This window comes from Narcine bancroftii, chromosome 6 (assembly GCF_036971445.1).
Source record: "Narcine bancroftii isolate sNarBan1 chromosome 6, sNarBan1.hap1, whole genome shotgun sequence".
Classification (NCBI taxonomy): domain Eukaryota; kingdom Metazoa; phylum Chordata; class Chondrichthyes; order Torpediniformes; family Narcinidae; genus Narcine; species Narcine bancroftii.
Window position 1 is genome coordinate 126,093,805 of NC_091474.1, and position 11,931 is coordinate 126,105,735.

The window sequence follows — 11,931 nt, forward strand, 5'->3', positions numbered from 1 at the left end:
TTGACGGGGCAAAACGTTTAGAACGACCCCAAGGTGCTCACTCCCCTCCCATGAGCCACCGACACCGCTCCCTCTCCCCTCTCCCCTGAGCCACTCCCCCTTTTCCCTTCTCCCATGAACCACTCATAAAGGCACAAAGCCAGATGTCCACTGCAATGTTCCTTCCTCAGACTCCAGCCGCAAACAAAACTCATTTAGCACAAAGCGAATTCCGTTGAAATGGGACTTGCCTCACATACTTGTAGTTAGAATGAAGGGAAATGAAATAAAAGTGGGAAATCTGGATCAAAGGCAGAAGTTGAGAGGAATACACAACAGCTTCTGGTGAGAAAGATTTAAGATGTATTTGACATTTATTTATGTTCACAGTTTTGCAACAAAAATAATTGTTACTGATTATTTTTAAAACTTTTGAACTATTTGAAGAATTATTTAAAAACAACCAAGTTTGCAGCATCTCACATGTCTGTCTGAAATATTTATATCCAGTAAGGGATGATTTTATCACTCCTACTAAGTAGTTTGTTCTACCGGTGGTGAGTTTGATAGCACAACTCTTTGAGATGATGTCTTGCTGTTGGCATCAACTAGGATGTCACCCAATGTCGAAACGTTATCAAACAACAAACAAAATCAAGTTTCCCACTGATTGAGCTGCTGTCTATTTTGGGGTTATTTTGTTTTCTTTGTGACTAATTTTTCTCCTTTTTGACTTTTATGTTATTTTTAATTGTGTCGTTTCAATAACTAACTCGTGATTTTTGGTGCATTTCCAGATTTGAAGATGCCTTCCCTGATCTGAAATGTATCATCATAGTTTTTTGGAAGGAATACGGTTGATCTCGTTGCTTGAACTTGTTCTGTGAACTGTTTTTTGATAAATTATTGTCAGTTCTATTCATGCATTGTACATTACATACTTCAAGCAGAGACCATCAGTATTTATTTCATTTCATTTCTGGTAGCATCAGTGCGCCCGCTGTTCAACCCCTGACACACCATCTGGTAAAAGGTTGGCCGCCCCTGACTACACCGTGGTCTGGAGAAACAGTGTTTTGTCTGGTTGTGCATGTTGAGTCAGACGATAATGAACTTGAACTGACATCTTCACAGACGAATGGAGATTTGCAGCATGGAATCCGTCCCTTTGTCCTGCTGAGTGTTGGCAGCTGCACCAATATTCACGTTTTCCTTATTCGTATTTCTGTCCTGCTAGTATCAGCAAAAATTAAACCATTGTTATTCAAGGCTTTACCACTAGAGATCACAACTACTTCATTCACAATCACTCAATTTAGACACAGAATTAAACACTTCCCACGAAAGCTGCGTGACCTGCTGAGTTTCTCTAGCCCTTTTCAATTTAAACATGTCAGCCACAGTGCTGCAGGTCAAGAACCCTGCAAATGTTGCACAGTTGAAATAAAAACAGAAAATGCTGGGAAACTTGATAGATCAGGCAGGTCAGGTTTATCGTCATCTGATTGTACAAGTACAACCCGACGAAACAGCGTTCTCCGGTCCTCAATGCAAAACACACAGACACACAACCAGACATAACACACATACATAAGCAGGACAAGTATTGTATCTATAAAAATAAATATTATTTTGTACAAATGTGAGTCTCAGATGGTTAATGTGAGCAGTTCCTTTGGTCCTTCAGCATTCTCACTGCCCTTGGGAAGAAGCTGTTCCTCAGCCTGGTGGTGTTGGCTCTGATCCTCCTCTATCCCTTCTCCGACAGCATCCGTGGAGAGAGAAAATCACAATGTTTCAGGTAAGGATAGTTAATTAAACTTTACTTGTGTTGTCTGCATATATAAACCTAACAATAGCAACCTTCAGCAATAAATTAGTAAATATGTTAAAGCAATGGTTTGTGATTTCATTCACGAAGGACTGACATTTTTTTGGAATTAGTTAAATCAATTAGTTGTCTCCCTACATTTGTTGGAGAACCCCAAGACCTTGATTCAATTGTTTATTGTCATGTACATTGAGATACAGTGAAAAGATTAGTTTGGTGTGCTATCCAAACAAATCAACCTACACCTGGTTCAACAGGTAGGGGAAGAATAAAAGTAAATATGCAGGTGATAGTGTTACATAAAGTCTAAAGAACAAAGTATAGAGAAACATGCAGTTAACAGTGCAGGCATAATTTCTTACTGATAAGAGATCAGTTCAAGAGTTGAAAAGGAACTGTCCTTGAATTTAGAAGTTCACCTTTTCAAACCTATTTGCCTGGTAGGAGAGAGGGTGACCGGGGTGGGATGAGTTGACAACTGTTTTGAGGCAGCAGGAGATGAAGACAGGATCAATTGAGGGGGTTGATTGAAGGGTGGTCAGTTTGTGTGATGGCCTGAGTTGTGTTCACAACTTGCTGTCTTGGGCAGAGCAGTTCCCATCCCAAGCTGTGGTGCATCTGGGTGAGATACTTTCGATGGTGCTTGACAAAGAGCTATTCTGCACATTATGATGGAATAAACAGTTGCGTGATTTACTCTACACATATGTGAGAAAGGAGAAATGACTTCCTCGTGGACTGTGTGCCGGGAAGAGCAAGACGGAGAGATAGTGGTCTTGGTTGAGGTTCGTGCCAAGGAACTGTTTAACACCGGACTCCGTACACTTCAGATTGTTTCTGAACACAACGAGACCAATGTGGACTATTGTTGGAAGAGCAGCTTGGTGAAAATACAATTTGGTCTGTCTTCCAGTGGAACGAGCTCTCCACAATTGAATGCTGCCAACTGACACATTTCAAGATAAGGTAAGGTTCCATTATTGTCACGTAATACTATATTTAGAATGTAACATACAAGAAATTCTTTAACTTTTTCTACTGTAGGGAAGACAGAGAGTTACCGCCTTGCCCAGCGCCCCTCACAGAAATGAGGCCCCAGTGAGGATCAAACTCATTGACCCCTGGTTTACAAGTCCAGTGCTCTAACCACTGAGCTATCGGTACAGTCATACATGCTGAGGATATAGCCACAAGAACCCCACCCCAGTGAGCACAGAGTTTGTATGTTCCTGTCAGGATTAAAGGCCAAGTTAACAGGCATAAAGAACCTTGTTTTTGAGGGATATTGAGGATCTGGTTACGAAGAAGAGGGAGAGGGGCAGCAGGTATATGAGCAAATGAGGAGTGTAATAAATGCAAGAGTAAGTGGAAATCAGGAGGGCTAAAAGAAAATATGAGGTTGCTTTGGCAAACAAGGTGAAGGAAAATCCTAAGGGCCTAGAGGTATAGGAAGAGCAAACAGAAAATAAGGAACAATATTGGTTCTCGAAGATCAGAGTGGTTGTCCATGTATGTATGAGAAGGGAGTGATCTCAAATTGTTTCTTTACATCTGTATTTACTCAGGAAACTGGCACAGAGTCTAAGAAAATGAGGCAAACAAGCAGCGAAGTCATGGAACCTATACAGATTAAAGAGGACAAGGTGCTTGCTGTCTTAAAGGAAATAAGGGTGGATAAATCCTCAGGGTGTGACAAGGTATCCCTTCGAACCTTGAAGGAGGCTAGTGAAGAAGTTCCGGGGCCCTAGCAGATGTATTTAAAATGTTCTCAACCGCAGGTGAAATTTTGGCCAGCTCAAATTGTTCCATTGTTTAAAAGAGGTTTCAAAAATTACCCAGTAAATTATGGGCTGGTGAGCCTGATATCAGTAGTAGGAAAATCATTGGAAGGTGTTCTAAGAGATTGGTTATTCAATTATTTGAATAGTTAGGGACTGATTACGGATAGTCAACGTGGCTTTGTGAGTATTAGGTCATGTTTAACTAAACTTCTAGAGTTTTTAAGAGGAGGGTACCAGGGAACTTGATGAAAGAAAGGCTGTAAATTTTGTCTGAATTGATTTCAGTAAGACCTGTGACATGGTCCCACATGACAGATTAGTCAGGAATGTTCAGATGCTCAATATTCATGGATTTGACATTGGGAGAAATCAGAGAGTGGTCGTGGATGATTGCCTCTCTAACTGGAGACCTGGAACTAGTGGTGTGCCTCAAAAATTGGTGCTGGGTCTGTTGTTATCTGTCATCTATATCAATAATCTGGATGATAATGTGGTAAATTGGATCAGCAAGTTTGCAGATTGACACAAAGATTGAAGGTGTAGTGGACAGCAAGGAAGGTTTTCAATGCTTGCAGAGGGATCGGGACCAGATGGAATCATGGACTCCAAAGTGTCAGATGGTAAATTAAGGTAATTTTATTGCACCTTGAGAAATGAGACTTGTTGGACAATCTAATTCCAAGCAATTAATGTAGTTTACCTTTAATTCTCTCTAGCCTGAATGGAGAGGCAAGCTTGGTCTTGATTTGGCTGGGATGTATTTGGAGACTTGGATCCAAATAAGCAGAGCAGGCATGCCTGGCTTTCTGCCTAGCACTGCCTCCGAATCTAATCTCTGTTTCTGAGTTGATAACTATTGCATTAACCTTGTGTGGACGAATAATTATTCTTGATTCAAGTTGAATCAGTGACCGCAAAATATTTTTTGATGTCTACATAAGATGAAGTTTTGCATTTGCACTGATCAACATATTTTCCACATGAAACCTTGGAAGAATTTTAGGTTTGAGTTGCCATGGACTCAAGGGCAGAACTTTGAGAAAAGGAGGGAGGATACTCATTCATGTTTGGATTAATTAAAGGTGCAAATGATTGGAGAGGAACTGGCTATTGGAAAAGATTAATTAGGGTAGTTGTGAAGCAGAGTATTCTAATTTTGCCATACAAAGCCTGACAATGGCCACAAATGTAACCATCTAAGAAAGCGATTGAAAGTCGTATTGCAGTTCCACAGCATGTCCCCACTTGTCACACACTATTGCTGGCTCCCTGTGTGTGCCCATATATTATTTTAATTTTATTTACCACATGGTCAAAGCCAATTCCAGTCATTGAAACCCATAAATCCCAATTTCACTCATTTAGCCTACAACCCCTATGTTTTTGGAGGGTGGGAGGAAACCAGAGCATCTGGGGAAACCAGGGAGAACTTACAAATTCCTTACAGACAGCAGCCAGATTCGAACCAAGGTTGCTGGCACATAATACGCTAACCATGCCAGTTAACTCTCATTAAAATCCCTTCCCATGGCAAATATTTTCTTTAATTTCTCTTATCCAATCAAGTCTGCTGAATTAGGTAGCAGAAAAATTAGATTGTTGTGGCATAGGTTGACAGAAGTCGGCACAACACTGTAAGCTGAAGGGCCTGTACTGTGTTGCGATATTTCCATTTCTATTCCAGAAGCCTCCCAAGCACAGTGCATCTTCTCCAATCTTTCTTTTCCTGAAAGCAGCGCCTTTTCCTATTCCACTGCTCCAAGGAAAACTGTATCATTTTCCATCTCCTCCTTTCTTCTTTTCTACCTTTCTCCTCCCCATCTCATCTTCTTTTCCTTTCTTATCTTCACCTTTCCTTCCCTTTTTCTTCTCAAGCAGTTCTTTAGCATCAAGATCTGAGCAGTAGAAGATGTCTGGTTGTGAATTCTGTTCACGCGGGGTGACCATTGCACACCATCAAACTGAAGGACCAATCACACCCTGAACACACTCTCTTCGCCCACCTCCCATTGGAGAGAAGGCTCAAGAGTGGGGAAAGTGCACGCCAAAAGGCAATTTCTTCCCTGCAACTATCAGGCTCCTGAATAAACCCCACAACAGTGCTCTCAAGCTGCCCTTGTTTTGTACTCATTAATCTTTATTTTATTGTAATTCTATATTTTGTCATTGTTCATTTGTCCTTCTACTTTATATTGCTGTACGTATGTTATTGTTGACCTTTTTGATTGCTCACAGAAGTATCCTTTACACTGTGAAAACACACACACACACACACACACACACACACACACACACACACACACACACACACACACACACACACACACACACACACACACACACACACATTCTTAAATGAGGAGACCAATACTCTGCACAATTCTTCAGGTGAAGTCTTATCAATGCCCTTAATAAATGAATAGGAAACGAGCTTTTCATAAATCATTCATTAGAACATCCAGATCCCTCTGAATCTGAGGTCTATAATTCTTCACCATTTAGATAATGTGCATCATTTTTATTTTTTCTGTCAAAATAGATAATTTCAAGCTTCCCCGCCTTGTACCCCATTTGTCAGATCCTTGAGGGAAGCACGGTTAGTGTAATGGTTAGCACAACACCATTACAGCACCAGCGATAGGGACCAGGGTTCATATCCCGTGCTGTCTGTAAGGAGTTTGTACATTCTCCCTGTGTCTGCATAGGTTTTCCCCGAGGGCTCCAGTTTCCTCCCACACTTCATTAAAGCAACTTGTCTCACAACAAACTCAATCGGAGATTCATTTAAGGACTCTTTCGTGCACTTTATTGATTTTTTTAAAATTCTCTCTGTATTGGTTTGTTTACATTTGTTATCTGTTTACATGTTTTATTCTGTGTACATTTTTTTTGCGCTACCAATTGGTGGTAATTCTGCCGCGCCCAAAGGAGAAAAGGAACCTCAGGGCTGTATGTGATGTCATGGATGTACTTTGGACAATAAATCTGAAATGTGAATCAGCAAGCAACACTGACTGGGTTAAATTCAAGCTTTTCTGGGTGAAATCTTAGTTTTACTTTTATCATCCTTGATGACCTCAAGTAAACTCTTAAACGGACAAAACTGCAAAATTTCCACAAAGCCCAATCGATACCTTCATGGTTCATAAAAATCATGTGCACGTCATAATTTTCTTTTCATTGAAGAAAGATAATCCATCCACTGAAAAGCCCAGGGGTTGATTTATTAATTCAAGGTATATTTTCATCACTATGGGAAAATTGTCTGTTTACAACAAGAAAAACCTTGCTTTAATAAGATCAATGATCGATTCTCCCTTCACTAATCATGAATCCAGAGTGATGCACCTGAGGAGTAAAGTATGAGCCGCTCTGCAAAATGTTAGGTTGTTTGTAATGATGTAAACATTGAGAAATGTGAAAAAAAAACATTTCACCTTTATTGCAAGAAACTTTCAAAAAATTTGGATCATTAAAGCATCTAGTTTCTCTGCCATTTGGGAATAATTTGCTGAAATCATTAGGGTTTCCTACTTTTCCCACTACCAATGGGAGATCCCATCTTTAAAAATGTTCCACAGCAGAATTCCTCACAGAGAACATCTTAAGCATGCATTTTTAAAGTCTGATTACATCTTTCATTAGTAACAGTGTAATGAGATGTACTAATTCATGTTCAATTCCCATTCATTTGGGGAATGTCACACTAGAGTTCATATATTAAAGAGGAGGGGAATCATTTTATAGAAGCACAATTGAGAGTGTCCTGTCTGGCTGCATTATGGCGAAGCATCAAACCAGAAGTTAATACAGTGAATCATCAAAACAGACAAGAACCTCATTGGAGTTGCTCCTTCCTCCACTGACGACATTCACCAGGAGCATTGCTTAAGTAGGGCTAGAATTACTGAGGACCCACTTCATCCAGTACACAGTATCTTCTCTTACTACCATCAAGAAGGAGGTATATGAGGATCAAAATCAAAATACTTCAGCTGTGGTCTCATTAATGTCCTGTACAGTTGAATTGTTTTGCCCCAGCTCCTCCACTCAATGGCCTGACTGATGGAGTTATGTGTGAAACACAAAAGTCTGCAAATGTTGTCTGTAATTCTAGTCAAAATGCAAAACTGCTGGAGGAACCCAGCAAGTCTCGCAGCAGCCATAGGAGGTAAAGATATATTTCCGGCTTTTCGGGCCTGAGCCCCTCTTTCAAGGTGTGAGTGAAGAAAACAGCATCTGAATTAAAAGCTGGAGGAAGAGTGGGAGCGGGAAGAGTACAGACGAAAGGTGTTAATTGATATGATGAGAGGAAAGGTGAGAATTAATTTTGGCTTTGTGAAAGGAGACAGAGGAAAAAGAGAGAGAGAGAGAGAGAGAGAGAGAGACCTAGAAGAAAGGAGATGGGGAAGAATATGGAGAGGGGGCCCATGTTAATGCCGTCCAGTTGGAGGGTGACCAGATGGAAGATGTGCGGGTGGTCTCAGTCCGGTCATGCATAAGACCATGGATAGACCTATCAGCAAGGGAATGGGTCAGGAAATTAAAATGGGTGGTCACTGGGAGATCCACACTATTGCTCAACAAAGCAATCCCGACTCTGCGTCCAGTTGCTCTGACATTGAGGAGACCCCAGCAGGAGCACCGGATGCAGTAGATGAACCCCTGCAGATTCACAAGTGAAATGTTGCTTCACTTGGAAGGACTGTTTGGGTCCCCGAAGGGTGGTGAGGGAGGAGGCGTGGGAGCAAGTGGAGCATCTCCTGCGGTCACAGGGGTAAGTGTCAAGGGGGCAATTGGTGGGGAGGGAAGAGTGGGCGAGCAAGTCATGGAGGGTGAGGTACCAGTGGAAGTCAGAGAGGGGAATATGTATCTGGTGGTGGGAATCACTTAGTTGATGGTGGAAATGGTGAAGGAGGTTAAGTTGGATGCGGAGGTTGGTATCCTATCCTTGTTGCACGTGGGGGTGGGGGAGGCCAGAGCAGATGTGCGGGTGGCAGAGGATATGCAGGCGAGTGCTGAGCTGCTGGTGGTAGAGAGGAAGCCACATTGTTTAAAGAAGGAGAACATCTCTGATGATTTGGTATGGAAGTCCTCATCCTGGGAGCAGATGCGATGGTGACAGAAGAATTGAGTGAAAGGAATGGAATCCTTTCCTGGGACAGGTTGTGAAGTGATATAGTCAAGGTAGCTGTGGGAGTTTGTGTGTTTGTAGAAGATACCTGTCAAGAGTATTTCCTCCCGAGATGATTGAGAAAAGGGAGAGTTGTTGCTAGAGATGGACCAAGTGAACTTAAGATCAGGGAGGAAGTTGGCAGCAAAGTGGATAAAGTTGACGAGGTCATCATGGTTATATGGGGCAGCACTAAAGAAATCATCGATGTAGCGGAGGAAGAGCTGAGGTGTCTTGATGAAGGTATGTGAGCCAAGCAGCTTCTTCACCACCACTGTTCACTTGAACCCCCAAGTCTCTTTGACCTACTACATTCCCCATGGCCCTATCATTCACTGTGTAAGTTCTCCTCTGATTTAGCCATCAAACTAGAAAACTGCATTTTCTTAGACATAGAGCACAGTAACGGACCCTTCCGGCCAACGAGCCCATGCCACCCAAATATACCAATTAACCCCCTACAATCCCTGTACATGTTTGGAGGATGAGATAAAACTGAACACCTGGAGGAAACTCACAAAGGTACAAGGAGAATGTAGAAACTCCTTACAGACAGTGTCGGATTTTTCTGGGATTGGTCACTGGGACCAGGGCTGCAATTGCCAGCTGGTCTAAGGAAACCTGTCAGGGAGTAGTGCATGCAGCTCAGAATATCAAGCAAACGTCCCTCCTCTCAATGGACTCAATCTCATGCTGGCTAAGAAAGGCAGCCTCAAAATACAGGATCCAACATACTGCAGGCACACTCTTCTCTCCTCGTCCTGTTGGGAAGAAGGATCAAAAATATACACATGCACCAACAGGCTTAAATTCACTCCCTCCCCCTCGTCCCCCCACACCCATGATACATTTGCTTTGTACTCATTGACCTTTATGTCATTGTAACTTCTCTACACTGCAATTGTCCATCTCCTGCATTACACTGCTGTGTGAATGTTAGAGTAGATCTGTAACTCGCAGAAGAATCGGTCTCTCTGAACCAGGTATGATGTGACAAATCAACTTAAAATTCACTGTGACTTGGGAATTGGGTTGCAACTGAGAAACTGAACTTGGGGTTAAACAGAAGCGTCTGCAGGTGCAGGGATTGTAGTGCAACACGCAGAAGTGCTGGAGGAACACAGAAGGTCATGCAATGTTCATAGGAAGTAAAAGGTAACCAACGTTTCAGGCCTGGGCTCTTGGTCAAGGTATGAACAAAATGCAGGCAGGGCCCTCAATAAAAAGGTGGCAGGAGGAGAGAAGGAAGGGGCAGGGGGATGAGTGCAGGCAAACAACTAAGTGGTCTAAGGTGGATATGGGTGGAAGGGCAGAAGAGAAAAAAGCTGAGTAGTGACTGGGGGAGGGATAGCTCTCTGAATGGAGAGGGAAGGGGATGGGGAACTGGAGGAAAAGAGACAGAGTGATAGAGAAAGAAATGTGGGGAGGGGTTTAACAGAAAATGGAGACATTTGTGTTAATACTGTCTGGTTGGAGAGAGCTCAGAAGGAGCATCAGGTGGTGTTCCTCCAATTTGTAGATAGCCTCAGTTTGGCAGTGCACGAGACTACGAACAAACATATCAGTTTGGGAATAGGGCAGGGGGTGCCAGAACAAATATTACAGGGGGGCATTAGCGTGCTAGAGGGGTACTAGCTGGGACCTACCTGTCGACCAGGGTGTGGGGGAAGGGTCCTATTGGCTGCCGGGTCCTACCTTTTGTTATTACTATCCACCCCTTTGATGTAGGAGACAAGGGCGCTCCTTTTATTGCGTCAAATGTCACAAGACGTTACTGACTCTTGATGCACGCTAGTGATGTGGCTGGGGGTGGGTCGAAATTTGCTAGTGTGGATCAAGCTAGACACTAGTGATGTGGGAGGGAGTGGGGGGTGGGTCTGACAGCCAGGGTTAGCCACAACCGTATGGGGGGCACAGCACCTCGTTGGGGTGGCAATGCCCACGGATGTTCCCCTTGGGATCGACCCTGGAATGGGGTGCAGAATTAAAATGGTTGCACATTGGCTGGTCCCTGTTATTGTGGCAGACATTAGGGTTAGGATGCTCAAAGAAATGATCTCCCAGTCTGCCACCCATTTCTCCAAAATCGAGGTGGCCCCAACAGGAGCATGGGATGCAGTAGATGACCTCTGCAGATTTAGAAGTGTTCCTTCTCTTAGGGCTCTCTGGGGCCTCGAATGGAGCTGAGGGAGGAGGTGCGGGTGTAAGTCTAGCTTTTCTTATGGTCAGAAGGGTAGTTACCGAGAGGGCAATAAGTGGGATGGGATGAGTGGAAGAGGGAGTCCCAGAAGGAGTAACCCCTGGAGAAAGCGGAGAGGGGAAATGGTGTCTGGTGGTGGGACCACATTGTAGGTGGAAGAAATTGCACAGAATAAATAATATATTGGATGCAGAGGCTGGTGGGGTGGTTGGTGAGGACAAGGCGATCCGGTCCTTTTTGCGTCTCGGGGGTGGTGGGTGGGGGGGTGCAGAACAGATGTGCATGAAATAGAGATGTGGGTAAGGGCTATTAGTGGCAAAAGAAGGGAAACCACATCTTTTTGAAGAAGGAGGACATTCCATATGTTTTGAAATGGAAGACTACGTTGTGGGAGCAGAAGCAATGGAAGCGGAGGAATTGAAAGGAATAGAATCCTTATAGGGTACAGAATGTGAAGAGGTGCAGTAGAGGTAACTGTTGGGGTTGGTGGGTCTGCAGAAAATATCTTTAGAGAGTCTGAATACCGAGATGGAGACAGAGAGGTCGAGAAAGGGGAGAGTGTTGTCAAAGATGGACCAACTGAATTTGAAGTTGGGGTGGAATTTAACCGCAAAGTTGGTAAAGTGAACGAGCTCCTCATGGGTGCTGTAGGAAGCACTTGTGGAGATATCAATGTAGCTGAGGTTTGCAGCATGGATTGCTCCACATAGCCAATATAAAGGCAGGCATAGCTGGGACCCATGTGGACATCCATAGATATCTCTTTGACTTGGAGAAAGAGGGATGAGGCAAAGGAGAAATTATTGAGAATGAGAACAGGCAGAGGAAAGTAGTGATGAAAGGGGTCTGGTTGGGACATGGAGGGCTTTAAGACCTTCGGTATGGGGGATAGAGGTGCATGGGGATTGGGGGTCCTAGAGGTGAAAATGGGGTGGTTGGGTCCTCACATGGATGTTGTTGGTTAATG

At 43.3% G+C, this 11,931-nt stretch overlaps 1 protein-coding gene across 2 annotated transcripts in view; it reads right to left on the reverse strand.

The window, feature by feature from the left end:
• Positions 1-457: 457 nt before the first annotated feature.
• Positions 458-11,931, reverse strand: part of eloal (elongin A, like) — a 213,177-nt gene continuing 201,703 nt past the window's right edge. Inside the window, exon 11 of one of the 2 annotated variants that reach the window (XM_069885986.1) lies at positions 458-1,209. In XM_069885986.1, coding sequence (XP_069742087.1) covers positions 1,193-1,209 — 17 coding nt within the window. In that variant the 3' untranslated portion in view covers positions 458-1,192. Of the gene's footprint in view, positions 1,213-11,931 lie in introns of both variants that reach the window. The other variant, XM_069885985.1, reaches the window with a different exon arrangement.